We start from the raw sequence: 26,996 nt of genomic DNA, 5'->3' as shown, positions 1-26,996 counted from the left end.
CCCCTCCTTCTAACTAGCAGAAGTTCCAACTGTCGGCAAATCTAAGAATTCGTGGTTAGCCCCAAACCATCTGCCAAGACCTTCAGGGCCAACTGGGGGGGGTTCTTAATCTCCCCACCCGGAGGGCTTCTCTTCCAGAGCGGGCATCAGGCACTCCCGCTGCCACCTCTGGACTTTAGGGGGAAGCCGCCAGAGCTTCCCATAGCCCCTCCCTGACCGCTGTGTCCTTAGGAGCATCAGCCCAGCCGGAGGGGAAGCGGCCTTTCTGGAAGCCGGCCTCGCCTGTGCTGCTTTCCAGCCCTGGGAGACGATGCAGAATCTGACACCTGCCTGCCTTCTTTTGAAAGAAACCTCGGGTGGAACTTATTGGACCAAGCCAAACAGAGCATTTATTTCCAGGGTATTGGCAAGATCCTGAACGAGATCCATTACAGGTAGTCCTCGACTTACAACAGTTCGTTTAGTGGCCATTCGAAGTTACAATGGCACTGAAATGACTTAGGGCCGTTTTTCACATTTACGACCGCTGCAGCATCCCCCGTGGTCACGTGATCAGAATTCAGGCGCTTGGCAATTGACTCGTATTTGTGACGGTCGCAGGGTTCTAGGATCATGTGATCCCTTTTGTGACCTTCTGATAAGCAAAGTCAAAGGGGAAGCCAGATTCATTTAACCACCACGTTCATTCATTTAACAGCTGCAATGATTCACTTAACAACTGTGGCAAGGAAGGTTGTAAAATGAGGCAAAACTCACAACAAATGTCTCGCTTAGCCACATAAATTTTGGGCTCAGTTATGGTCCTAATTCGAGGACTACCTGTACGTGTTTTTACCTCCGTTTTCCTAGTGCAAAGCCTGAGGCTGGCCGGATGGGGATCCCTCTCACTCCCACGGAGTCGAAGTCTCCACGGCTTCACGTTGCCCAGGTTGGACACCTCTCATCTAAGAGGAACCAAGCCTCCCGAGACTCTCCTCACTCTCCTCACTCTGAAAGGTGCTTTTTCAAGAGGCAGCTGGACTTCCTTTGTTTCTCCACGGAGACCTTTCGCTTCTCGTCAAGAAGCTTCCTCGGTTATGACTGAATGGTGCAGGATGGAAGGATTTGTATGCCTAGCAGTCCTCTGGTCATTAGCACTCTCTCTGAGAGTCCTTGAGGCCACGTGGAGCCCTCAGGGTCACCTGAATGGTGCAAATGGGTGTGGAACCTGGGATGACCTCCAAGCGGCCTCAACAACTTTCGGACAGAGTGCTAATGACCAGACGATTGCAAAGAATACAAATCCTTCCATTCTCCACCATTCAGACAGAACTGAAGAAGCTTCTTGGATGAGAAGCGAAACGTCTTCGAAAAACCAAGGAAGTCCAGTCGCCTTTTGAAAAAGCACCTTTGGGACAACCATGACCCGGATGACGGAGAATCGCCATAGATACCTTCCCTCTACCTTTAGAGCCCACTTCCAGGTGTCTTTAGGGCATAGGACTCTACCCAGAAACCAGACGGTGCTTGAAGTGCCTGAGCTGCTTCTCTGGACGTGGCGTCAGGAGCCGCTCTGCTCCTCCACGTGCCTCGTCTTGCCTGGAGGAACGTGATCAGCTGAACTCTCCCTGTTGCTCACGACAGATAAATCTTCAGTGATTAATTATGAAGCCTTGGGGGAAATTATGAGGAGGGAGAGGCAGCTGCCAAGGAAAACCATCCAGAGACAGAATAGAGAAAGAAAGTGTGAAAGAGATAATAAACTGGGTGAGGCTGATTACATTCCTACAAAAAAAGAAGAAGGAGGGAATTCCTATTTTTCCTGTGATTAAAAGCAACAGAGTAAAGGAGGGAAATGGAGAGGGGGGGGAGGAGAGAGAGAGACACAGAGGGACACAGAGAGAGAGAACAAACAAGGAGAGCATATACCTACTGAAGCCAGAACTGGAGCTAGAGCTATTAAGGAGAAGAGAAGATGGCCAGACCCAGAGAATGTCCTTGGAGTGTCCTGTGAGAGGTGGAGGCTTCACAGCTTCCACTAGAAGCTCGAAAGGCAGGTCTGAAGATCTAGAAAACCTGTCTTTCAAGGGAGCAGCCATGTTGGTATTTTTGCAGTAAAAAAAGCCAAAGCAGTTGCAATTTGGGGGGGGCTCTCCGTCCACGTCTTCAGGTCTATTTGTCATTTTGTAAGCCGCCTTGAGTTCCCAGGGAGAAAGGCGGCATATAAATCGCAATAATAAATAAAATAAATAAATAAATATGGATTGAAATCTTGAGAACAGGAGGCATCTGCAGCCACACAAGCTACACAAAGCCCAGTGTAGGACCAAGGTCAGCTAGAAGCTTCCAAGCCAGAAGTGGCTCCCAAAGGTAGAATCGTGAATCAAAGAGATGCTGAGACCGTAGAAAGAGTGCCACGGAGGACTAAGGATAAATCTGCTGATAGTGAAAACAATGAACCGGTGTAACGTCTTGCCTCCAGAAGCTGCAGTTGCTCCACTGCTGAAGGTTTTTAAGAAGAGATCTGACAACCCTTGGTCTGAAATACTTTAGGGCAGGGGTCTCCAACTTGGCAACTTTAAACTTGGTGGACTTCAACTTCCAGAATTCCCCGAGCAGATTCTGGGAATTCTGGGAGTTGAAGTCCGCCAGGTTTAAAGTTGCCAAGGTTGGAGACCCCTGCTTTAGGGTCTCCTGCTGTTGGCCTAGACGACCTCCAAGGTCCCTTCCTACTCTGCTGTTCTCTTATTTGCTCTTGTTTACATAGAGGGCAGCAGCACAAAATCCCTCAGCTTCCTTTCTTACTTCGCTCCCAGTTTCCCAGAATTTTTTGGTAAACACTCAAGGGCCCAGTTCAGCAATTCCTAAGTGTCCTTTTCTCTCCCTGATGGACTCGGCAGGAGGCCCCAGGAGGAGAGTGTAGGATTTCTTTCAGAAGAATAGAATGTTGGAAGGGACCTTGGAGGTCTTCTAGTCCAACCCTCTGCCCAGGCAGGAAACTCTACACCACTTCAGACAAATGGTTATCCAACATCTTCTTAAAAACTTCCAGTGTTGGACCATTTGCAACTTCTGCAGGCAAGTTGTTCCACTTATTAATTGTTCTAACTGTCAGGAAGTTTCTCCTTAGTTCTAAATTGCTTCTCTCCTTGATTAGTTTCCACCCGTTGCTTCTTGTTCTACCCTCAGGGGCTTTGGAGAATAGTTTGACTCCCTCTTCTTTGGGGCAGCCCCTGAGATACAGGAACCCTGCTATCAGGTCTCCCCTAGTCCTTCTTTTCATTAAACTAGACATACCCAGTTCCTGCAACCGTTCTTCATATGTTTAAGCCTCCAGTTCCCTGAGCACCTTTGTGTATTGCTCTCCATCAGACGGAGAAGGCAAAAGGAGGTCTTAGCAAGGCAACAGCAACTCAGGGAAAGGGCTCAACCTGCAGCTTGTGAGGTGATATTTGGGAAGATCCTTCAACAAATAGGAGTATCTTGATTGGAAAATGCAAGCAGAGAGAAAAGGAGTTCTTTCCAGAAGTTTTGGGTCCTCTCGACAATGGGACAATGAGTGGCTGGCCTGTAAAACCACACACGGCCTGCTGCGTCTATAGATAAGGCCATCTTCACATCCCCCGCATGAAGTTCTGGGCCACAACAGGCCAGTGTGCTGCTGCTGCTGCTGCTGCAAAGGCCACAAAACGTAGCTGAGACTTTCAAGGGTGGAACAAGGCACAACTGCTCTTCTGGAATTCAAGCCTTTGAAGTCTATTTTCAATGCTAATGAAGCCTTGGGGGCAAAAAAAAAACCCTTTTAATTATCCTTACTGCTTACAATGTTTTAGATGAATGAAACTTTCTTCTCTTTGCCAGGTAAAATTAGTGCTTTATTCTAAATAGACATAATACCTTCTCATCTCCAAAAAGCCAGCGAGGACAATAAAGGGAGCAATTTCAAAAGGAGAAAATAAAACCACAATTCCTTTATTCTATTCCAGTGAGAGGAAGCTACAGGAGGACTGAATAATCCAGGAAAGGGCTGCAGAATTCTGATCTGGCACCCTGAAATCCAGGAGACGTTTGGACAAGCCTTGCAATCAGCGCTGGGGAAGAAATCTTTCAGGGTGCTGTCACCCACCAGCAAAGGTCCCTCATCCTGGACAGCAACCACAACCTTTGTGATGTGTTTCATGCCTTTCAAGAGATGGACCGAGAGGAGAGATGGCAGCCACTCAGGTCCCTCTTGCTTAGAACTAGCCCAGAGGCGTTTTGCTTCTGGAAATGAAGACGATCACCCCATGTCTCCATGAAGAACCCAACAGCCATCGACTTGCCCTTCAACACTCATCCGGAGGCCTCACTTGGCACCGTACAGTATTTAACAGAACAGAATAACAGGCCTTCTAGTTCAGGGGTCTCCAACCGTGGCAACTTCGACTTGTGGACTTCAACTCCCAGAATCCCTCAGCCAGCTTTGCTTTGCTGACTGAGGAATTCTGGGAGTTGAAGTCCATAAATCTTCAAGTTGCCAAGGTTGGAGACCTCTGAACTAGTCCAACTCTCTGCTTAAGCAGGAGACCTCTATCGTTCCAGACAGTTGTCCAACTTGAAGGCAGCAGCAGGTCACCTGGACATCTCCCCAAAATCTGAATGCTCCATTCTGCTAATGATGGAGGAATTGGCTCCGGTCTGCTCTGCCTTGACTTCAAACTCATTGACAAGCAATCCTTTTTCTAAGAAATCCTCGCAGGGATGAACAAGGAGGAGGAATGAAACAATCCTTCAGCACAGGGTGGTTTTATGACAAGAATGAGAAATGATGGAAAAGTGAATTGTGTAGATGAATCAACTTGCACAGGAAAAATAAACCCGGGACACAAAACGGCCAAAGCCTCTCCTACTCAAGCAACCTGGATGCGGATAATTTATCACTTAATTGTGGCTTTTCTTGCAGGTCAGGTGACTCCGAGGAGCAGAAAATTCACGGCAGACAAAAACTCTGCATACGTCTTAATGTGGGTGATGTATCGCAGCCGGATTGTTTTCAGAAACAAAGAAGGGGCATTCTTTTTTTCTACAAATGTAGGAATGGAGATGTGGGGATATGTGGGTGCTTTAATAAAATTACACAACTTGGTGGAATCCTAAGGAGACACAGCAGTTTGATGGCCATTTTTAACTTTCTGTCTCCCTTAAATCTATATTGCACAGAGAAAGGAGGAATAAGTCTAATTTTCACACTGTTGCAAAGACCGCAAAGGTGGCTGGGAGTGAGATTTGGGGTGGATTCGGATCTTCTGTTTCCAAAGAAGAAAGCACCCCCATGGCCCTGAACCAACCCTCCAGATCAGACTCCAATGATCTTCTAATGAACTCCAGGGATGCATCCCTGGCAAGGAAATTTTTCATTGCCCGATTACATGTTTGCACAAGAAGATCTTCCTGTTTCTTCTATGGCTTTTTTTTTTTTTTTTTTTTTAGATCAGGGTACGGGCAGGGCTTCTTTCCCTCTTGGCTTCGGCAGTTGATGTATATCAACCAACATGTGTGTTTGACTGCCTCGGCTGCTTTCCCTTCTTGAAGCAAAGAGCTTTCCAAGCCCCTCGGTCCTTGCTCTGGTCCAGGCAGAAGTGGACTCGCAGGATCCAATCTGGGTCAGTCACCGGGACCAGGGAACTTTCGGGCTCGTGCTGGAGCCCATCCTCAGGGAAGTCCTCTCTCCTCGGAATCTGTAGAGAGAAGGTCCCTGAGGATGGGCTCCAGCACCAGTCCAGAAGCTCGGAAGACCGAACCTCTGGTCCCCGTGACTGACCCATAGATTGGATCCCACAACGTTTTCCTGGGACACGTATATTTGCCTCCAATCGAGATCAAAGCATCTCCTTGGCTGGGGGCATATGGTTAGTAGAAGACGTTCTTTCCCTGGCCAGAAGGAGGAACGGCAGGTCCCGAGAAGGCTTCCTCCCCATCTTCTTTCTGCCCCCAAGCAGAGCTGCAGAACTCTGACTTGGCCAAACAGCTTTCAGTTGTGGTGCCTGCTGTGGGAACAGCCCCTCCCCAGCTAAGGTCTGACTGGCCCTGACCCCGTGAGCCTCTGGGAAGGAATTGAAGACATGCCCTTCCCTCAAGCACCCACGCCAGGTGGTTAGGTGAGTTCAATCAGAATAGAGCTGGAAGGGACCTTGGAGGTCTTCTAGTCCAGCCTCCTGCTCAAGCAGGAGATCCTACACCATTTCAGATAGGTGTTGAAGCACCACAACTTCTGTTCCACTGATTCATTGTCCTCACTGTTAGGAAGTTTCTCCTTAATGCTCCCCTTGATTAGTTCCAATGGTGTCTTTTCTTATTGTTAGTTTGGGGCCAATTTCATTACTAGGGTTATTGTAATTTTCTTTTTTTATGAGCCATGAGAGATGTCTATGGAGACTCTCAACCATCCAGGGCCATGGTTCTCTCAAAGGTGCTTTTCCAAAAGGCAACTGGACTTTCTTGGGGTTTTTTCCTTTGAAAGCGTTTCTCTTCTTATCCAGGAAGCTTCTTCAATTCAAAGAACAAAAACTGAAGAAACGTCTTGGATGAGAAACGAAACATTAAAAAAAAACAACCCAAGGAAGTCCAGTTGCCTGTTGGAAAAAACACCTTTGGGATGAGCCACAAGAGGTACAAGAGATTAGTGAAGAATTTCCTGTAGAACAGAAGAACAGGTTGGTCTTGCTGAAGAACCCCTGGCCATTTCTAGACAATTGGCCAAAGAGCAAACACAACAACCTCTGGATTCTGTTCTTGATCAGCCCTCTGGAGCTTGCATGAAACAGTTGAAGTGGGAGACATGCAATATTCACGCAAGTTTCCCGGAAATCCTTAGGATGTGTCCATCCAAGACTATTACAAAACAGCACAAATTCATTAAGTGGATAATGGCTTCAGCCACAACTTCACTTTTAAGTGATGCACACGGCCAACGCTTTGAAACCTGCAGAGTCCTGGAACTTCGGCAGATGTCCCCAAATAAAGCCAGGCGCCTCATTCACTGACTTTCACAGTCATTTAGTAGTAAAAGTAGAAACCTTGATTGAACTTTCCTGAAGACAGGAAGCGACTTCATGGACTCTCAGTCCTTTTTATGTGTTGTAGGAGGGCTGGGAGATATTGATGCTCTCTGCACATCTGTATTTTTCTTAGGCACTTCCAAAAAGAAAGAGTAGTCAGAGTAGTATCTTAATCTTAATCAGAATAGGGCTGGAAGGAACCTTGGAGGTCTTCTAGTCCAACCCCCTGCTCAAGCAGAAGACCCTATATCAGGGGTGTCAAACTCATGTCGTCATGGTGGTGTCACCTGACATATCGGGACTTTTCCCCCCTTCGCTAAACTGGGCATGGGCGTGGCCAGCATGTGACGCATCTGGCCTGTGGGCCGGGAGCTCGACAGCCCTGCCCTCTATCATTTCAGACAAGAGGCTGTCCAGTCTCTTCTTAAAAGCCTCCAGTGATGGAACACCTACAGCTTCTGGAGGCAACTTCTGTTCCACTGGTTAATCATTCTCACTGTTAAGAAGTTTCTCCTTCATTCCAGGTTGCTTCTCTCTTTGATGAGTTTCCATCCATTATTTCTTGTCCTGCCCCCTGGAGCTTTGGAAAATAGGTTGACCCCCTGTTCTTTGTGGCAGCCCCTCAAATTACTGGAAGACTGCTACCATGCCACCCCTGGTCCTTTTTTTCTCTAGACTGGCCAAACCCAAATCCTGCAACCGTTCTTTGTATGCTCTTCTGTTCTGAACAAGCTCCTCAGCTGGGAGAAGCTGGAGGAACTGGAGAGCCCAAAGCTTGGGTTGTTGTCATCCATGTGGTTTGTCCATCCCTTTCCCTGCAGGGAATTCTGCATAAGGCACCACAACGCAAGCGCTGGAGAGCTAATGATGAATTCCTCTTCCGACGGAAAATGTGTGAGGTGAATATTGAAGAGGGGGACCTTCCCATGCTGGGGATAATGGGCAGGAAGCTTCCAATTCTGAGGGGATGATCCTGGACTGGGCCATCCAGGGTGGATTACTCTGCCTGCCCTGGGCCTCAAAGGATCTTCCATGGTCCCAAGCGCTTAAGAGCAAAGACCGGCGCATGTTGACAGCCAGAAGTAGAGCATGAGAAAACAGAGGAAGAGGCCAATTTCCTGCAGTTACTTGAAATGCAACAAGCTGGACTGGAACAGGCCAAGAGGCACATCAGCTATGAAATACAGCTCTCAAAACTCAAGGCTCCTGGAATCCAACCATCATAAATCTTTGTTCTGTGGAGCTGTTATTTTGGAATTCACACTGTTTGATAGCTGGGGTGCCTGATTTATGGCTGGGCTTTTGTGTTCTCTCACTCCATGGGATTTTCTGGCTTTGACCTTCAGGTATGTTGCTGCTGGCTACCGTGTGCTCTCTCGGCCATGGCTTCGGGGCCTCCGGCAGAACTTCCTCCTCGGCCATCCGGGCCTCCTTCTTCTGCTCCTTCCATTTTGTCTGGCATTCCTGACCTGGGCACCTCTTCGCTCTATTTTATCAGCCATTGAGTTTCTTTGGGTGCATCTGCCAAGCCAGCTGTTTTCTTAGCACCATTTTCTCTACATTTGGCCAGTGCTGCTTTCTTCACTGTCTTTTTTTTCTTTTTGAGTGAGGCTTATCTAAAATTAGTACACCAATCCGTATTCTAGGGCCAGGTGTGCTAATTAACTTATTTCCTGTCTTGTCAACTTCATTATTGTTTCCCCATGTTCTCCTAGGCGAGAGACTAAAACATACGATGAACAGTTGCAGGAATTGGGTATGTCAAACTAGACATTAAACTAAATGAAAAGAAGGACTGGGGAGACATGATACCAAGTCTTCCAATATTTGAGGGGCTGCCACAGAAAAGAAGAGGTCAACCTATTTTCCAGAGCACCTGAAGGCAGGATAAGAAGCAACGGATGGAAATTAAGTAAGGAGAGAAGCAACTAGAATTAAGGAGAAATTTCCTGACAGGGAGAACAATTGATCAGTGGAACGACTTGCCTTCAGAAGTTGTGGGTTCTCCATCACTGGAGGCTTTCAAGAAGAAAATGGACAATCATTTGTCTAATATGGTCTAAGGTCTCCTGGTTGAGCAGGGGGTTGGACTAGAAGACCTCCAAGGCCCCTTCTAAATCTATTATTCTGATTCTTGCTCAGATATGCCACAAACTGAGTTTAATGCTTATTTCAGCCTACAATTTCCCATTGTTTATACTTTTGTTGAGCTACCGGTTCTTGCCAGTGTGTGAGTTTGAGTGAAATATACGGTAGTTTTTCTCCCAAAGAGCGAAAGTAACATGGCATAGCTCCAGACCACATCTCCATCAAGATATCCGTGGACAGCCTTCTGGGATTACATAAATATGTACACACAAAATACTGACAAAGAGAGAGGAGAATTCTACTGTTGAATTACACTCTTCCCCTGAGGGAACTCATTTATTTTATTGTAATGACCAGCCATCCCCTGTACAAATTATCCACCCTGATCTTGGTTCTCTACTGATCACACCCAGACGAGAGACGGAGACCCTTTGCACACATGGTTTGTCTCCCATTGCTTCCATCTGCACCAGAGGTAGCAGTGGTGACACCTGTTTTTAAACTGGGGTGGTCTTCCCCACCCCTGTGCTACTAAGCTCTGTTGAGTTCCCCAATACAAACACCCACGCACAATCAGTTGCAGTGGCTGCTGCCACCATCCACAAAATGGAAGCTGCCGAGCTTCAGACATGGAGGAGCCCACTGGGTCAAAGGGGAATGAGGCGGCCATCGTTGCCTTCTTTTTACCATCAACACCGAGGAAGGATAGTCTGTAGCCCGGGGTGGCCACCATGGCAACTTTACAACCTGTGGAATTCAATTCCCAGAATTCCTAAGACAGCTTTGCTGCCTCGGGAATTCTGGGAGTTGAAGTCCACAGGTCATAAAGGGCCTTCGTTGCCCACCCCTGCTATAACCCATTCCCCACAAATCCTGAGAAACAACCAGGGGTGGAAACGTCTGATTTCGTTTACATTTCCATCTGCTCTGGGTGATCGATTGAGCCCGTATGTCCCAAAGGAGAGGCAATCACAAGAAAAAGGCCATTTTTGTCCTGCCCAGAAAATACACCAACTTGGAGAAAATGTGTTAACAATTAGAGGATTAGGGGCAGAGCCGTCTTGTTAATTAGAGAACCTTGTTATTAAAGGCCTCATTAAGAGCTACTGAAACTGAACCTCTGTTAAAACAAACGACCATTAATTCAACTCCCTGGCCAGGGTCACCCTGCTGCTACCTACCCCAGCGAAGCCGGAAAGAAAGGACTAGCGGATGATTAAGAGAAACAGAGCCAGTTCTGATCTTCTCAATCAATCAAAATAGAGCTGGAAGGGACCTAGGAGGTCTTCTAGTCCAACCCCCTTGCTGAAGCTGGAGACCCTATACCATTTCAGTCTCTTCTTGAAGACCTCCAGTGATGGAGCACCTCCAACTTCTGAAGGCAACATCTGTTCCGCTGGTTAATTGTCCTCATTGTCAGGAAGTTTCTCCTTAATTCCAGGTTGCTTCTCTCCTTGATTACTTTCCATCCTTTGTTTCTTCTCCTGCCTTCGGGTGCTTTGGAGATTAGGTTGACCCCGCTCCTCTTTGTGGCAGCCCTCGAATACTGCTATCATGTCCCTCCAGGTCTTCTTTTCTCTAGACTAACCATGCCCAGTTCCTGCAACCATTCTTCATATGTTTTCCTCTCCAGAGCCTTAATCATCTTTGTTGCTCTTCTCACTCAATTGTGTGTGCCAGACGTGCAAGCGAGGAAGAGTGTGGTCCAAAGTCTCTCTTACATGTTCCCATCACATGGGGGGTTGGCAGATCCAGAGGAAAACCAAGTCAGGGAGGTTTGACAGTTAGTAGAACAAATAAATGGATGAAAAAAACAGTTCGGCCCTAAGAAGTCACCCGTCCTATCCTTGCATCTCCAAGAAATTCCAAAGTGGCCTCTTGAGAAGTGAAGCACACCCTGAGCTGTGGCATCATCTGAGCCATTCTTCACTGGCTTTTGCGTCAGAATGCTATGGGTTATTAAATACTGTAAAGGCTTCGATGAAATCAAAATATACTTTATCCATACCGTTCCCAGAATCTGCTATAGATGTTAGCCACCCTTAGACGTCAAACAAGCCAGATATCAGGAAATCCAGTCAGCTGAAAAGCAACTGGATCCAACTGTCTTAATGGGAGGCAGTGCAAGATCCGAAGATGTGGAGAGGCCTGAGCCCACAGAGAGGCCAAGAGTCGGACACGACTGAACGGATAGCATCATTGTGACGATCATCCCCTTGGATGGCTTGTAAGGATTACACCTGAATAACAGAATAGCAGAATTTGAAGGGACCTTGGAGGTCTTCCAGTCCAACCCCCTGCTCAAGCAGGAGACCATCTAGCATTTCAGACAAATGGTTCTCTTAAAAACCTCCAGGCAATTTCTGTTCCACTGGTTAGTTGTTCTCTCACTGTCAGGAAATTCCTCCTTCGTCCCAGGTTGCTTCTCTCCCTGATTGGTTTCCATCCGTTGCTTCTTCTCCTGCCTTCTGGTGCTTTGGAGAATAGGTTGACCTCCCTCTTCTTTGGGGCAGCCCCTCAGATATTGGAAGACTGCTAATGTAGGCTACGATTGCATTGGCTTTTTTGGCAGCTGCAGCACACTGCCAGCTCATATGTAAGTGACTGTCCATCAAGACTCCAAGATCCTCCTCACAGATGTATCAAGTACCACCTCTTCTATACCTAGGCATTTCCATAATCAGGTGAGAGCCAGCAAAAAGAGAGCTTCTCTGAAGACCATACTGGGCAAAGAAGGAGCCATTTTCTCCAGGAATGGCCATGCCCGTCTTATGCCACACAGGAAACACGTTCGCTCCCCTCGTTTGGGCCTTGGCATCTACAGCTGCTGCTGAAATGGTTCCCGTGGCGAACTTGCCCAGACTGAGCCCACAAGCACCAACTCTTGAGAAGAGTTATGGAGAAAGCCCAGGTGGAGATGCCAGGACCAGGCTCCTGGCCGGAAGAGAGTTTAAAAGGAGGCAGAGGAGAGGGACCGGCTGAGTATTTCTTTCTTAGAGGGAAATTACATCCTGCGTACCTTCTTGCAGGGCCATTCGGAGCGTCTGGAAGCCTCCGGCTCTTCCCTTTGAGAAGACCCTCTGCCGGGGTCACACATGTGCTTTGCTGAAACCGAGCATTTCCGTTTCTCTGCTTCCCATTTGGGGCCTTTGATTCCTGACGAAGGTTCCCCCCTCCTCAGGTCTTCTGAGAGGCGGGAGGGGCACCCAGCAGCTGCGCGCTCCGATCCGCCCCACCCCCCAGCCTCTTTCAGGAGGCAAGGAAAACTTCCAGAAAACCTGCGACCCAGCCCCAAAGCAGACTCTGCCCCATAGGTGCCCACCGGGCAGCTTTGCCAATCAAGCAGCAGAGATTGCTGGGTCTTATCCGCCTCCTAGGTTCCCTTCTCAAAGTGCCCCTCTCACGAAGGATGTCCAGGAGGGCAGGGATGGTCTCCCTCGTGCCAGCTCTGAGGGGTAGGCAGAGGCACCCACTGCCCATTGGATACAGGTAGTCTTCGACTTGCAACAGTCCACTTAGTAACAGTTCGAAGTTAGACCGGCACTGAAGAAGTGACTTCACACTTACGACCGTTGCGGCAGCCCCATCATCACATGATCAAAACTCAGATGTTTGGCAACTGACTCGTGTTTATGACGGCTGCAGCATCCCGGGGTCACGTGATCACACTGGTGACCCTCCGACAAGCAAAGTCAATGAAGGAGACAGAGACACTTCACTAAAACCGAGTTACTAACTGAGCAACCACAGTGATTCACTCAACAGTCACGGCAAGAAGGGTCATAAAATGAGGCAAAGTTCGCTGAACAAATGTCTCGCTTAGCAAGATAGATTTTGTGCTCAGTTGTGGTCGTAGGTGGAGGACTCCCCGTACACAGGGAGGAGAACCGGAAGGGCCAGCAGCATCTTCCCACTCCTGCTCCGTGCAGGAACCTGGAAAGGCTGGAGAAGCTGCCCAGTTATGGGGCACTTGGATGACCTTTGCCTTCCCTCTGTATTCCCTGCGTCTGAGAGTCCTCGAGACATGTGAAAAACATGAGACACTGACAGTTACTTTCCCACCAAGGGAAACCAGGCTTGTCAGAGGAGCTGAAGCATCTCTGCATCAGCATCTGCTGAATTAAGTTGCGCTGCCTAGATAACAACTCAGCAACACAAAGCGAGCTCCTCATTTAAGGACCTCTTCCTGACACTGGGGGGTGGCCCCCACCAGAGGAATGCAGCCAAGAGCTCCCCTCCCCCCCCCAATCAGAAACCAGCATCTCTTGTCTCAATCACAGAAGCAAAATGAAGGCAGCCCTTTTTACACAACTTCTCTGCTTCTTCGAGAAACAACCTTCTGTCCATGGAGAGATTTCCCACAACCTGTTCTGCTGGAGAGGATGCCTTCTGCTCCGGGAATTCCCCGGCTCCAGCCATCACCTACGACACGCAATGTAAGGATGTAACAGCCACAATGCAGGACACGCAGGCGGAAGACAGTAGAACACACCCATGAAGACCAGCTGGCGGTTAAAAGGCACAATGGACCTGCCGCTCTGCCAGAGAGAGGGGCTCCCTGGGCTCCAGCCCGAGTCCAATAGCTCGGAAGGCAAAACCTCTGGACCCAGATGGGATCCTGCACAATGAAAATCCTTAATCTCGGGACACAAAGTCAACCATAGTTTCAAACGAGGAGCTGTGAGCATCCTAGACCAAGCCAAATCCAAAAATGCTAGGGAATCCCTGGAGGCTTGGCATTCAGACACATCAGCCCACAACACGTGCATAGAAATAAAGCAGACTTGCCCCCCATTCAAAAGAAACAATGGAAAAATGCTAAGGGGGAAAGTAAAAGACCAGAACACATCCTCTCCAGTGGCCCACACCCAGATAAGCAGGGATTAACACAAGACAAACAATCAAGCCGAAAACAATACCCTAATCAAAAAAACTACCAAGGGGAAAAAACCACACACACCCCCACCCACACTGGCAGGGCAAACTATTGTACGTAAACACTTGATGATGGTACACACTTGGATCATGAAATGCCTGCAAGCAGACCACCAAACTCAGTCAGAAAGCACCAAGGAATCCGTATAGCCGTCGCAGTAGCCCTTGGACTTGCATACCGCTTCGCGGTGCTTTCCAGCCTTCTTCTAAGCAGTTCACAGAGTCAGCATATTCCACCCCACTCAACAATCCGGGTCCTCATTTTACCCACCTCAGAAGGGTAGAGGGCTGAGTCAACCCTGAGTCGGTCAGAATTGAACTGCTGGCAGTCGGCAGAATTAGTCTGCAGTACTGCATTCTAACCACTGCGCCACCATGGCTTTAATATAAAACCATTCGATTATTACTTTTATTGGTGGTGATTAAAACACAGAATTAGCTGAAAGAACATCAAAAGAAATCCCCCGACACGCGTCCAGCAATGTTTAATTCCATGCAGTGGAAGAAGCCCTCCAGCAGTGACGCGGCTGGTGCACAATTCACGGCAGAAGCCAAGCTGCACAAGGGGATTCCGTGGGAACAAAACCACGTGCCTCCTAGGCGTGTCCCTTGCTGGCCACTGCTTTTTGCTGGAGGAGGCAGCAGGCTGCTCAGGTAGGAGAGAAAAACCCAGGGAATATCATGCTCCCACAAAGGAGGCCGACAGCCTCCCCCGCCCCCCGCCAGCCTCAGGAGCCCCCAGAGTTAACCCTTCCTCATGGGGCCCTCCAGGCAGAGCCAGGTTTTGTGTTGTGGTGAAGGGACCAGGCTAGAAACCGGCAGTCCTGCCTGGGCCGCTCACGTTCTCTCCCTGCTCAAAAGGCTTGCCAGGAAACCTTCAGGGATTGTCCAGGCAGTGTCCAAGAATCAGGCATGCCTGGACGGAAGAAGAAAAATGCCCCAGAGGCAGGATCTCAACTGCTGCAACAAGGAATCAGGTTCAGGCCGGCGACTGATCGATCGGGAGGAACTTCTGGACAATATGAGCCGTTAGCCACAGGAAGAGGCTGTCAGATAAGAATTCCCCTTTTCTGGAGCTATGAAAGCCAAGCTCTCAAGCCTCTTCCAAGGCTTCATTCTATCATCAGCCCTTCCCACGGAGGGCTGGAGCAGAGCTGGTGGCCCCAAGCAGGCAGGCAGGCAGGCAAAGACCTCAAGGTCCCCGCCCGCCACCCCCCTTCAGGCGAGTGGAAGCCAAGCAGAGGGTTCCACGGGGAAGAAGAGCTTGTGGCTGGAGAGGAAGCTTCACGTCCAGCACTGGTGCAAGCGGCCATCCAATGACTCTTTGCTGGCCACTTCGGGAGAACAAGATGACCAAGATGCACTCTGTTTCCGATCTAGTCGCACAAAAAACCACAAAGGCAAACCAAGCCACAACAGCAACGGGTAGACCCACTCAAGGACCCAAGGTCTTGCTTTGCATCGACTGGAGAGGACAAGCAGCTTCTCAAGAGCTTGTCTGGAGGCCCTGCTGGAGCTCACCCCTGCCCCGGTCCTTCCGACAGCCACAGGCTCAGGAGCCATTCCCAGGACTGGACTGGCCAGGGCCAAAAGAGCCTGTTCCCACACCAAGGAGGTTTCACTGAGGCCAAGTAAGGAGGCCCTCGAGGTTCTATCTGACAAAAGAGCCTTCTTCAGCTGTAGGCAGATCAGGGCAGAGATGGAAGGCATCTCAAGTTTGAAGGCATCTTAGATGTTATCTAGCCAGCCCAAAATCTACCACGCATCTCTGACAGCTGACTGCACCACTTCTGCTTGAAGGCTCCAGCAAAGGAAAAGGCCCACGTAATGTGGCACGCTGGTTGCATGGAGAAGTGGCCTTCAGAAGCAGGGGAACCTCATTGCTTCAAGAAGCTTAGCAGGAAAGCTCTGCTCTGGGGCAGCCTGGGACTCAGCCACCTTCTTCTCAGTGGGGCTATTAAAACATCCGGGTTGCTGTACGCTTAGAGGCCTCTCATCTTCCTGGGGCGGGGAGGGGGAGCACCTAAAACTGATCTGCTGGAGGAAGCGAGAAAGGAAGGGCCGGGGCAAGAATGCCACCTTCTGGCTAGGAAGGAGAGCTTCCATAAGAACAGATCCCACCACCCGCCTCTCCACAGGTGAGAGCAGCCCCTACTCAGCCATCCCACCTGTGTGCAGTTGGACCTCAGGAGCAGCCCTAAAAATGGCTCAGCCTCCTCCTTCTGCATCCCTGGAGGAAAACTGCCAGATGCCTCCAGCTCGACCCTCCTTCTTCTAGGGCAGCTCTCCTCCTCCAGCCTGCTCTGCTCTCAGATGCCCCCTAACCAGCAGCCGCAGGTAGATGTGGAAGACCAGAGACCCACCGGGAATCCTGAATGGAGGCGTCCCCCAGCAAAGGGACCTCCAAGACAGGAGGCGTTGGGGCCAGCTCAACTCAGCTGAGACTGCTTGGAAGACCCTCCTGCTTAACACACACACCCCAGGGGTCCTTCCAGGATGCGCAAGAAGCAGCTCTGGAGTCTGGGCCTTTGCAGCTGCCAGATCCCAGGATGGCTCCAGCTCTGCTCTGCAGCTTTTCCTGAGCGTCCTTCCGATGTGGCCCTGACTCTCCAGCGATTCTCTTGCCCTGCCCCTTGAGCTAAGCCCTTCCTCCCTGTTTCTGTATCCCCTCTGCAATTGGGGGAGGAGGGGTATTAATACTGAGCACCTCCAGTGTTGCTTGTATCTGTCAATCATTTTCCATCCTGGGACTCCTCTCTTGGGGGGGGGGGTCCCTCTCTTAAGCTGAACCCAGCAGGACCAGACCCGGGAAGGGCGCAGCCAGGAAAGACATGGGAGGGGCTCTCATGGCCCAGGAGGACAGCCTCTTTGCCCCCCACCACAGACAGCAGCCCCACACCACCACTGCCTTGGGCTTCCGATGCTTCTTAGAAGCACACCATTCCTTGAAAGCAAAAATCAGCCTCCTGCCAGACCGAGTAGCATGAAAAGGTCAGCGGCTTTCTATGCAACGGGCCACTGGGATGGCCACGTGTCCTTGGAGCCACCGAAATTGGGGCTGGCCATCTGGCCCAGAGTAAACAGGAGGAGAGGCAGGGGGGAGGGCCGAGGGGCGCAAGGGAGAAGGAGGCGATGACGGCCGCTGAAAGATCCCTTCCCCTTCCAGGCCCTCCTGACCTCCCGCTTACCCTGCCACAGAGGTTATCGAGATACAAGCCTCCTTGGAGGATTAAAGGAAGCCGAAAAGGCAAACAGAAAAACACCCCTTTCCCCAACAAATAAAAAACTTCCGTGCTTTGTGGAGCTGACAGGCCCGCCAGAGGTGTTGACATAACCTTCCATCTCCCACAGCGTAAAGTCAACAACCCCGTGTGCTGGCTACGGATCCGTCAGGGAGATTTACATTAACTTGTCTGACATGAAATTAAAACAACAGTCAACCGCCATGAATGAAAGCTCTCTGTCTCTCTCTTTTTCTCCCTCCCTCCCTCCCTCCCTCTTTCCTAAGGCAGTTATCGCCACCGGCACTCCAACCTGGCGTATTCACTGCTCCGCTCGGCTCCGGTAATGAAAGCCCAGGGAGGATCAGAAGCCGGGCAGATCCTCCATCGGGCCGTCTGAAAATGGTCACTCTGATCCATCCAGGAACTTCTGTGTCTGGCACCCACTGGGGACTGGATCCTGCCCCTGCCAAGATCCCTTCACCTGGGCCACACTCAGCGCTGACGTGCGTGGCTTCACAATTATTGGCCGATCAGAACGGCACAAAAACCCGTGATCTCCCATCCTGAGATGCATCCGGAGGTTTTTTCAGGTCAATCCCACCGATCTCCCGCCCCACCCCCACCCCTTTCTGACCCAGAGGATAGGAGAAAGGAGGCTGGCCTGGGTTTCCTCCAAAGCCTCTGGGCAATCGAGGACTGATGGACAACCGAAGGAAAGCGGGGTGGAAGGAAGAGCTGAAGCTTCAGTTTGACCTTCTAACTGGCCCGGAGGTCCTGCCGACCCCCTTCTGACCCCAGCCCTCTCCTCCCGAGCCAGACTTACGGGCAGGTGTGTGAAGACAGCAAAGGTGCTGCGCAAGAAAGCAATGAGGTCCACCAGGTAGTCACTGGCCTTGGGAGGGGCTTCCGCGGCCATCCAGTCATAATCTGCAAGTTGCAAGAACTGGTCAATCTTTTGGTTCAGGTTAGTGTAGATCTCCTCCTCTGCAGCGTGGCGGCCGTCCTGTGGAGAAGGGCCAGTTCAGCAGAGAGATCATGGTGGCACCCCAAATCCTGCTCTGGGGGGGGGGACAAGGGGTGCTCATGGCCCCCGTTGTTAGACCAATCCTCTTCATGCCACTTTATCTACACTTCAAGCAGCTCCTGCAATAACCACCTCCCCAAGGACAGCCGGAACTCTACGGTACGCAAGGACATGAGAGCCTCATAACTGCACAAGGGGTGAGGGGGGGGCTAATCTATGGGAACAGAGGCAGTAAGAAACATGCTCCCAATCCCCAAAAGGGCTGCCTAAGGTCTCGGTCTCTTCACCCACAAGGAAGGGCTGCAGCATTATGACTTCCTCTCATCCTCCTTACTTCCCCCTCTTATTGGCATGAGGATTCTGCTGCTTTCCATGTCCACCGAGAGCTTCTGCACAGGAGACAAATTCCATGCATGGCTAAGAACACTTCGCCAAATGTTCTGTTCTGTTCTATTCTATATTCTGTTCTACTCTACTCTACTCTACTCTACTCTACTCTACTCTACTCTGCTCTGCTCTGCTCTGCTCTGCTCTGCTCTGCTCTGCTCTGCTCTGCTCTGCTCTACTCTACTCTACTCTACTCTACTCTACACTAACTGTATACGTCCGTCCATCCTATGCCCATAGATCCCCAGTAAAGCAGGACAATGTAAATATTGCACTGCAATGAACATACCTAGAATGCAAACTTTTTGTTCCCGAGAATGTAACTACTTCCTTGCACTTCAGTGGGGAGCCGCTTTCCTTCTCTGCACTTGCCCACTCCTGAACCCCTTTGTTGACTGGCTTCCGTGATCACCAACCCAACACAGGAGGAGCAGAGACTCCATTTTTTCCTCCATTTGTTTCTGCAAAATGTCCCCGTAATCTCCAGACGGCCTTCCCACAAATCCTTCTTCAAACGCATTGTAAGCCGCCTGGAGTCTCCGGAGAAGGGCGGCATATAAATCAAAATTTAAAAAAAAAAACGCCTGCCTGCCTGTCTCCTGGCTGCTTTCCATGTTTGGATGAGGAGCGCAGAGCAATGGCTCAGTGGTGTTGACTGATCACAGGCAGGAAGGCCGGTAGGCCCAGGAGAGAGAGGAGGCCAAAGCTCAGGCTCACCTTGAAAGTGGCCGTTCCATAAAGCTTCGTCGTGTGGACGGTTTCTGGAAGAACGTTGGTGATGTTGGTGATGAATTCTTCCAGGAATCGACAGGATCTTTCCAAATGTGTAGTGTTGATAATTATCTGGACCAGCTGCAGGAGCAACACACATGGTTAAAACCATCAGCCAAAGGTGGGCTGGAGGAAGTCAGGGCAACAGGCAAGAGGTGCACTGCTCTTCAGAGGTGGCCTCTAGCCAAAACGGGCTCTCATTTTCATCACAACAGATGTTTCTAAGCTCTCTGAACGACTGTAGAGATTCTCTGCCATCCTGTCCCAAAGGTGCTTTTTCAGGAGGCAACTGGACTAAATTTTGTTTTGAAGAGGTTTCACTTCTCATCCAAGAAGCTTCTTCAGCTCTGACTGGATGGTGGGGAATGTGAAGGATTTATATTCCTTGCAGACAGCTGAAAATCTGCAGCCTTTTAGAAGGCCGTTGAAGCACTTGGAGATTTAAAGAAAAGAAAAAACAAGAAAGTCCAGTTGGCTCCTGAAAAGGCACCTTTGGGGCAACCGTGACCTGGATGACGGAGAATCTCTATAGACCTTTAGCTATACAATTTGGGATAAAGACCCTTGGAATGGGGTGGGAGGAGGAATGGATTTCCAGAGGAAAAAATGGCAGACTACAGGAGCCAGGAGCCCCACTCAGGTGGCCCAGAGGACACAGACAAACCTCCAAGTGGCCTCAATGACCCTCTCAAAGGATGCAAATGACCAGCTGTCTGCAAGGAATATCAATCCTTCCGTTCCACACCATCCGGTCAGAGCCGAAGAAGCTTCTTGGATGAGAAGCGAAACCTCTTCAAAAGAAAAAACCAGAAAGTCCAGTTGCCTCTTGGGACTAAGCTCTCTGAGTGAGCCTTTTCACGGGGCTTCTGCTGGAGGGAGAATAAAACCTCCAAGGAATTTTCCGCCTTCACTGTAACTTGTCTCATTACGCCTTCGATCCTATTCAAGACAAACCGGTTGCAAAAAGCACAAGAATGGACCTGACGCCCTCGGCCAAGACTTCAACAGGGGCAGGAGCTTGAGTGACAGCTCCTCTCGCTCTCCAGCAGTGTCAGAAAATCCGCAGACGCCTCGGCTGTAATTAATGTGTGGGGAGGGGATTTTCCATCCTCCCCCCCTCAACAGAGGCGGCCCTGGGTTTTTCAAGGACAGCAAAGAGAAGCTGGGGATTTCCCTACTTCCCAGCTGGGCCACGGATTCTTTTTGCCACATCATAAATTGAATGTCACCAATTATGCTTTCTCTAAAAGACCATACGCCAGTGCCACAATTCCAGAAATGATCGGTGTGACCAGATGTCACTGCAAGCCCTTTGTGTCCAGTGGCTCCTCTCTAAAATATCAAGCTGGAGAACGGGGACCCTCAAACACATGGCTGTGTTACAGCTCCCACTGTTCCTCCTTCCTGGCTATGTCTCAGCTGTGGCAGAGATGAGAAGTATACAATGATCTACAACAGCAGTTCCCCAGCATTTATGGCTCCATGGACTGGCAGCCGAGTGGCAGTGGTGATTGGGGGGGGGGTGTTTCTCCTGCACAACCTAGATCCTGCACATGTGCAGATGAAGCTTCGCACACATGCCTGCCACTTGCACGGCCTGGTTCCCAACAGGATGCGAACCGGCAGCAGTCTATGGCCCCCTGGTCAGGGACCCCTGGCCTACAACACACACTGAAACACCTTCAGGCTACTAGACCAGACTGGACAAGGGGGGCCTCAGGGAAACCAAGTAGGAGAACATGGACCCGAGTTGGATCTAAGTCTGGCTGATTCATGCTCTCGGCTTCGGCCATTTTATGATGAGTGGACTTCAAATCCCAGAATTCCCCAGCCCGCAATCTTAAAATGGCCGAAGTTGAGAAACACTTCCTGGTGCTGGAGGAAAATCTGGCGAAGGCGTCTCACAGGCAATTCAGAGGAGACTTGTAAACTCCTTGTGCTTCCTTCGAGAGGAGGCTCCAAGTCTCTACCACGAGGCCCTGAGCAGTGACGGGGCCAAACCCCTCCAATCTCTCCCAACCCAGAAAGGAGTCCTTGCCTCGGCCAGCCCGACGTTCTTCCTGCGAATGACGCTCTGCAAGCAGCTGCTCAGAGTCCGGGTCAACAACAAATTGGTCGATTTCCGAATCATGTCATCCACCTCCGTGGAGCTGAAAGGCAGACAGAATCCCGGATCAGATGGCTGACGGAGAGACAGACTGACTGACTGGCCGACCAGTTGCTAAGGGCAAAGAAAACCCGTATTTGGGGGTGACTTCAACCAGAGCAAAGCCAGCTGGAAAGCTCTTCCCCGAGGCTGGGAAACGGTGATTGCCGAAGATGGGAAGCCGGGCCTTTCTTGAGACGGGCGGCTCAGAGGGAGACCCTCAGATCTTGGCAATGGCCAGAAGCTCAGCTCAGGGTCCCATCGATAGGAGCCCACAAATAGGAAGATGGACAGATAGATAGAAAAAGGATGTAGAAATAACTGGCTCCTTTTGTCCTTTTTTCATTTCATGTTTTCAATGATTTTGAACAGTACAATCTATTTAGTTACAACGGCACTAAAAAAAGTGACTTATGATCCTTTTCCACACTTACTTCTAGGATACCCGTAGCATCATCCCCAGGGTCAGGGATTAAACTTTGGATGCTAGGCAACCGTTTCCTATTTATGATGGTCGCAGCGTCCCAAGGTCACGTGATCCTTTTGCGACCTTCCAACAAGCAAAGTTAACGGGGAAGCCAGATTCACTTAACAACCAGGTTACTAATGTAACAACTGCAGCGATTCACTTAACAACTGTGGCAAGAAAGGTCGTAAAATGGGGCAAAGCTCCCTTAACCAGTGTCTCGCTCAGCAACAGAAATGTTGGGCTCAAAATTTGAGGACAAATTGTACTCTGGGTTTTAAAAATCATGCTAGCAATTTTACCAGGAAAAGGTTATTCATAACAGGAAGGCTGGAAATTGTTCTAAGTATTCCTGAAAGAAAAAATAAACCAATGTGGTAGATGGAGAATTCAGCCAGGAAGTGTTGCAATAATGAACACCCACCAACGCCCGCCCCAACCGACCCCCCCCCCCTTCAAAGGCAGCCCTGACTGGCTTATGAGGGGGAATTGCTGTTCGCAGCAGCCCCTTCGGATGCTTCAGGAGGGTCAGGGAGTTGCAGGGCTTGTTTGGAAAAGCTGAACGTGACCTAAAAGGGAAATCGTTAAATCCACATCTTGATGAAGTGCATGGCATTAATTTAAACCCGAAAGAAAGGAGCCCGGCTCACAGGCCGACCTTGGCTGACCTCACAGCAGCTAAAGAGGGTCAGTGGTGGTGAGTCCTTGGATGGGGACCAAGATTAAAAAAAAAAAACCTCGCCCCAGAAGAAAGCCAAGAAGGTGGGTGCCAGGAAAGCCCCTGGGAGCCCTTCCCAAAGTCGCCCAGAGGCCAACTGGACCCAAAGGGGCTTTGTGGGTTTGAGGGGAGAGCTCTCTTTCTCCACCTGAGACCAAAAGAGAAATGTGACGACCGGCCAGGGAAGTGATGTGCTGCTCTAGCACGAAGAGTGCCGGTCTCGTGTTCTCCCGACAAGGACCGGGCATCAGTCAGAGGCCGCCTCCAAGGATGCAGATTTTGGGGAGGGGTCAGCGTTACCCATTGGATCCCTGACTGACCATTGCTCACTTCCCAGTTGTCAGAACTGCCATCTTGCACTGAGCTCTGCAAACCTTAGTGCCAGTCTGCCACAGACTATGTTGGGGGGGGGGGAATATACCACTCATCGTACCTTCCAGAGACAATCACTCAACTGGCTATGCAATGGCTAACGTGGAGGAGACCATTTCCCAAAACCATTTATTTCAAGATAATTGGGGAGGATCAGGGATGGGTCTGACAGGGTAAAAGTTAACTGGGGGAAACCCGCGTGTGAATGCTTAGTTCTGGGCTTGCGTTCTGTAATCCACTTGGGTTTTAAGAAAAGTACACCTTTCACTCCATCATGGAGTCGAGGGTCTTTCTTTGCTAACAGTCCAGGCTGGGGCAGGTCTGACACTATTTCTGCCAGCTGAAAAGACCATCACACAAATCCATAACTGCTTCTTAGAAAGGAAGTCAAAGGGCTCCACCCTCAGCTCTGCCCTGGAAGGCGGACCATGCCAGCCTCTACATTGACATTTGACCAAAATCTGTGGGCAGCAGCAGACATTTCCCCCAAATATTGCCGATAAGACTGCGTAGATTTGTCCAGGCAGCCTCTGGGAGTGAAGGCTGCCTTGTAGGCTCAAAAAAGGGGTGGGTGGGTGGGTAGAAGGGAGGGCTGGGTGCTCGCCTCCATTGTCAGTCTGGCATGCAACCTATTCACGGGGTGCCCAAAAGCCTCCATTCCTCACAGGAGGAAGACGCGACTGGTGTGCCATTGCTGCAGCCATGAAACCGTTGCCCCAATTCTTAATGATTAACAAATCAATTTTGTTTAAGTGGGGGCTTCCATTGGTTCCACTGGGGAAGGGCACCATGATGTTTTCAGGCACCATATTGTCAGGCTTGTTTTAAGGGGTGATGCCCCCAAAGTTCTGATGAAGATGTGGAGATCCCCCCCATGAAGGAAAACTGTCCTCACTGCTCCACTGCCCTGGAAGAGGTGAGGCTGGCAGCCCCTGCTCCATCACTCCAGTTCTTTAGCTGGGACGTTGTGGCTTCTCTTAAGCCACTCTTCCTTTGAGGTTTATTTTTTCCCCTACATTGAGCAAGGTTGATCTCAGGGGTGAAATGCTCCCGGTTCAGACTGGATTGCCCGATCCAGTAGCAATGGCGGCGGGTGGTTCACAGAACCAGTAGCAAAAATCCCTGCCCACCCCCCCAGGCCCAATTGAGCCACGCGATCATCAGAGACTTTTTTTTACTTTTAAAAGCATTTTTTCTTCGGCCGAAAAATGCTTTTAAAAGCCAAAAAAAAAAAAAGCCTCTGAAGATCAGGCAACTCAGCTGGGATCGGCCCAAGAGGTTGTAGAAAAAATGCTTTTAAAAGTTTTTTTTTAAAAAAAAGTTGGCCACGCCCACCCAGTCACATTACGCCCCCCCCACCAAGCCACACCCACAGAACCGGTAGTAACAAATTTGACATTTCACACACACACACACACCCCGTTGATCTCCACCCACTCTAGAGACCGTCAGGAAGAATCCCTCCCTCCCCCAAGGAGATGCAGAAGAGGAGGGGACCTCCTGGGGGGCTGCAGTAGCCCAAGGAAGGCCCAGGGGAAAGACAGGGGCTTTCTGACCCCCCCCCACCTCCTACCTCAGGTGAAGGTCTTCAGAGAACTTCAGGCAGGCGTAGATAAATTCCTTGATCTGGTTGTAGATCCGAGGCACCAGTTCGGAAAAGGGGAACTTCCTGGGGAACGGCTGCTGCAAAATGGAGGGGAAAGGGGTCAGCAAGAGAGGCACCCACACAGTCCGAGCGGCCATCAGCCCCCGGCCAGAAAAGGGGTCCGGCTGCCGTGACGCAGCTTCTGGACCCCCCTACCAGGATGACCGAGAATCGCCATCAACCTCCAGCCTCCAGAGCTGTCATGACTGCTAACCATCGTGCCCCTCCAAAGGAGCCCCCCCACACACACACACCACCAAGCTCTCCTCTTTTGAGGGCTGCTAAGGCTGGAAGCACTGCCGGAGGTCATCCAAACCACCCTCCCGGGGCCAACCCCGAGTGACTCTGAAGAAACGCCCTGCAGGGGGAGCGGAGGCCACCAGGAAACCCTCGGCTTTGAGCACCGCCTTCCCTCACGGCTTTACCTTCTCCAGCTCCGCATCGTGGAATGGAAACTGCCCCACCAGTTTCTCGTACTGCTCTTCGTCTGCCACCGAGATGGGGCTGTAATTATCCAACTCCAGGATGTTTCTGTGAAACGAAGAAGAGGTTTCACTCCACCTGTGCACAAAAACCCAGGTGGACCTTTCTCAGCCGGCCAAAACACAGTTTCCGCCCGTTGGATAGGTTTCTATACAGGGAGTCCTCGACTTACAACAGCTCATTCAGTGACCATTCGCGTTACAACGGCACTGAAAAAAGTGACTTAGGACTGTTTTTCACACTTACGACCGTTGCAGTATCCCCAGCATCATGTGATCGAAATTCAGATGCTTGGCAACTGAACTCGTATTTATGACGGTCAAGGTGTCCCTTTTGCAACCTTCTGATAAAGTCAATGGAGAAGCCAGATTCACTTAACAACGGCAGTGATTCGTCTAACAACGGTGGTAAGAACGGTCGTGAAATGGGGCAAAACTCATTTAGCAAATGTTTTACTTAGCAACATAAATTTTGGGCTCAATTGTGGTCGTAAGTTGAGGACTATATAGGCATAAGACACACAAAGACACACGCACACACACACCCTGCTCAGGAGACCTTTTCCCTGCTTTGTAAGACCGGAGCACAGCCGTCCTGGGAGACCCACAGGAGACGCCGTTTCTCAAGGACACCCGTTAAAAATATTGAAACTTCCATTTTTTTCAAAAAAAAAAATTCACACAGAGTTTTTAAACAAAAGGAAAGCGCTGAAAAAAATCCATCAGTGCCATTCTATGGTCATAAGATATAAAAGGCATCCAAAGCGATTGCGGCAGCCATAAAAAAGAGGAAAAGAAAACAGGCCCAGGCAGAATAAAAGGGCTCCATCTCATTGAAGGGCAGGAGAGGCTTCCCTCTGGACGTTAAGCCTGGAGGACTTCAACTCCCAGGATTCCCCAGCCGGCTTTGCTGGGAGTTGAAGTCCGCCAGGCTTCAGGTGGCCACGGCTGGAGAGCCCTGCTCTGGACGATCCACACCTGCTCCCCAAAATGGCAACGGCAAGAGCACTCAGGTGGTCCTTGACTTACAACAGTGTGTTTAGCGACCATTCAAAGTTACAACGGCACTGGAAAATGTGACTTAGGGCCGTTTTTCCACCGTTTCCATCTTTGCAGCTTCCGGCTTCAAATCAACTGGGGCAGAATCCCGAGAAGAGAAGGGAGCAGGGTGGAGATCGTGGAGGCCCTTGCCGGGTGGGTTTCAAAGCAGGCCGAGATGGTTCTCTGGTCATCCGCCGGTGCTGCCTTAACTTTTGTGGTTTACGGGGTCCGTTCTCATTTTTAAATTACACCTTTTGAGTTCTACTCTTCGATCTTACCTTGTGCAGCCTTGAAATCTGCGTTCCTCCTGGCCGCAAGGAAGCCAGGGGCCCAATCCACCCGAAGAGGCCTTACCTGAAGGCTCCTGCCCATTTCTTCAGCAGCGTCTCCCTGTACTGGTCCTGGATTTCCAAAAGCAGGTCAAAGAGCTGGCTGACAGGGAAGCCGTAGGCCTGGCAGGGAAACAGGGGGGCTTCAGGGGAGGAAGGCAGACCCTTGCCCAGCATGGGGAGACCCTAACCCTGAGGGGGCTCTGACCAGGACTCCCAGCCTCTGGTCTAGAAAGGTCCCTCTGTGGGTTCTGATGGGACGAAAATCCAGAAGAAGCTTCATCTCTAGAGCTTTACGTGAAGTTCTTGGCTTATGACCATAACTGAACCCGGAATTACGGTTCTGCATCAC

General features: G+C 50.3%; 1 protein-coding gene across 10 annotated transcripts in view; it reads right to left on the bottom strand.

The window, feature by feature from the left end:
* The window catches only part of EXOC6B (exocyst complex component 6B), a 152,329-nt gene that overhangs the window by 46,006 nt on the left and 79,327 nt on the right, over positions 1-26,996 (bottom strand). For 5 of the 10 annotated variants that reach the window (XM_060682315.2, XM_060682317.2, XM_060682319.2 and 2 more), the window contains 6 exons: positions 26,670-26,767; positions 25,218-25,323; positions 24,721-24,830; positions 21,484-21,595; positions 19,392-19,526; positions 18,087-18,266 (listed from right to left, as the gene is read on the bottom strand). In XM_060682315.2, the coding sequence (XP_060538298.2) occupies positions 18,087-18,266; positions 19,392-19,526; positions 21,484-21,595; positions 24,721-24,830; positions 25,218-25,323; positions 26,670-26,767 (741 nt within the window). The remainder of the gene's footprint in view (positions 1-18,086; positions 18,267-19,391; positions 19,527-21,483; positions 21,596-24,720; positions 24,831-25,217; positions 25,324-26,669; positions 26,768-26,996) is intronic. The other 5 variants (XM_060682316.2, XM_087875359.1, XM_087875360.1 and 2 more) reach the window with 1 other exon arrangement.

This window comes from Pantherophis guttatus, chromosome 8, assembly GCF_059756535.1.
Source record: "Pantherophis guttatus breed Tessera chromosome 8, ASM5975653v1, whole genome shotgun sequence".
Taxonomy (NCBI): Eukaryota; Metazoa; Chordata; class Lepidosauria; order Squamata; family Colubridae; genus Pantherophis; species Pantherophis guttatus.
This window is presented reverse-complemented; position numbering and strand designations above follow the sequence as displayed.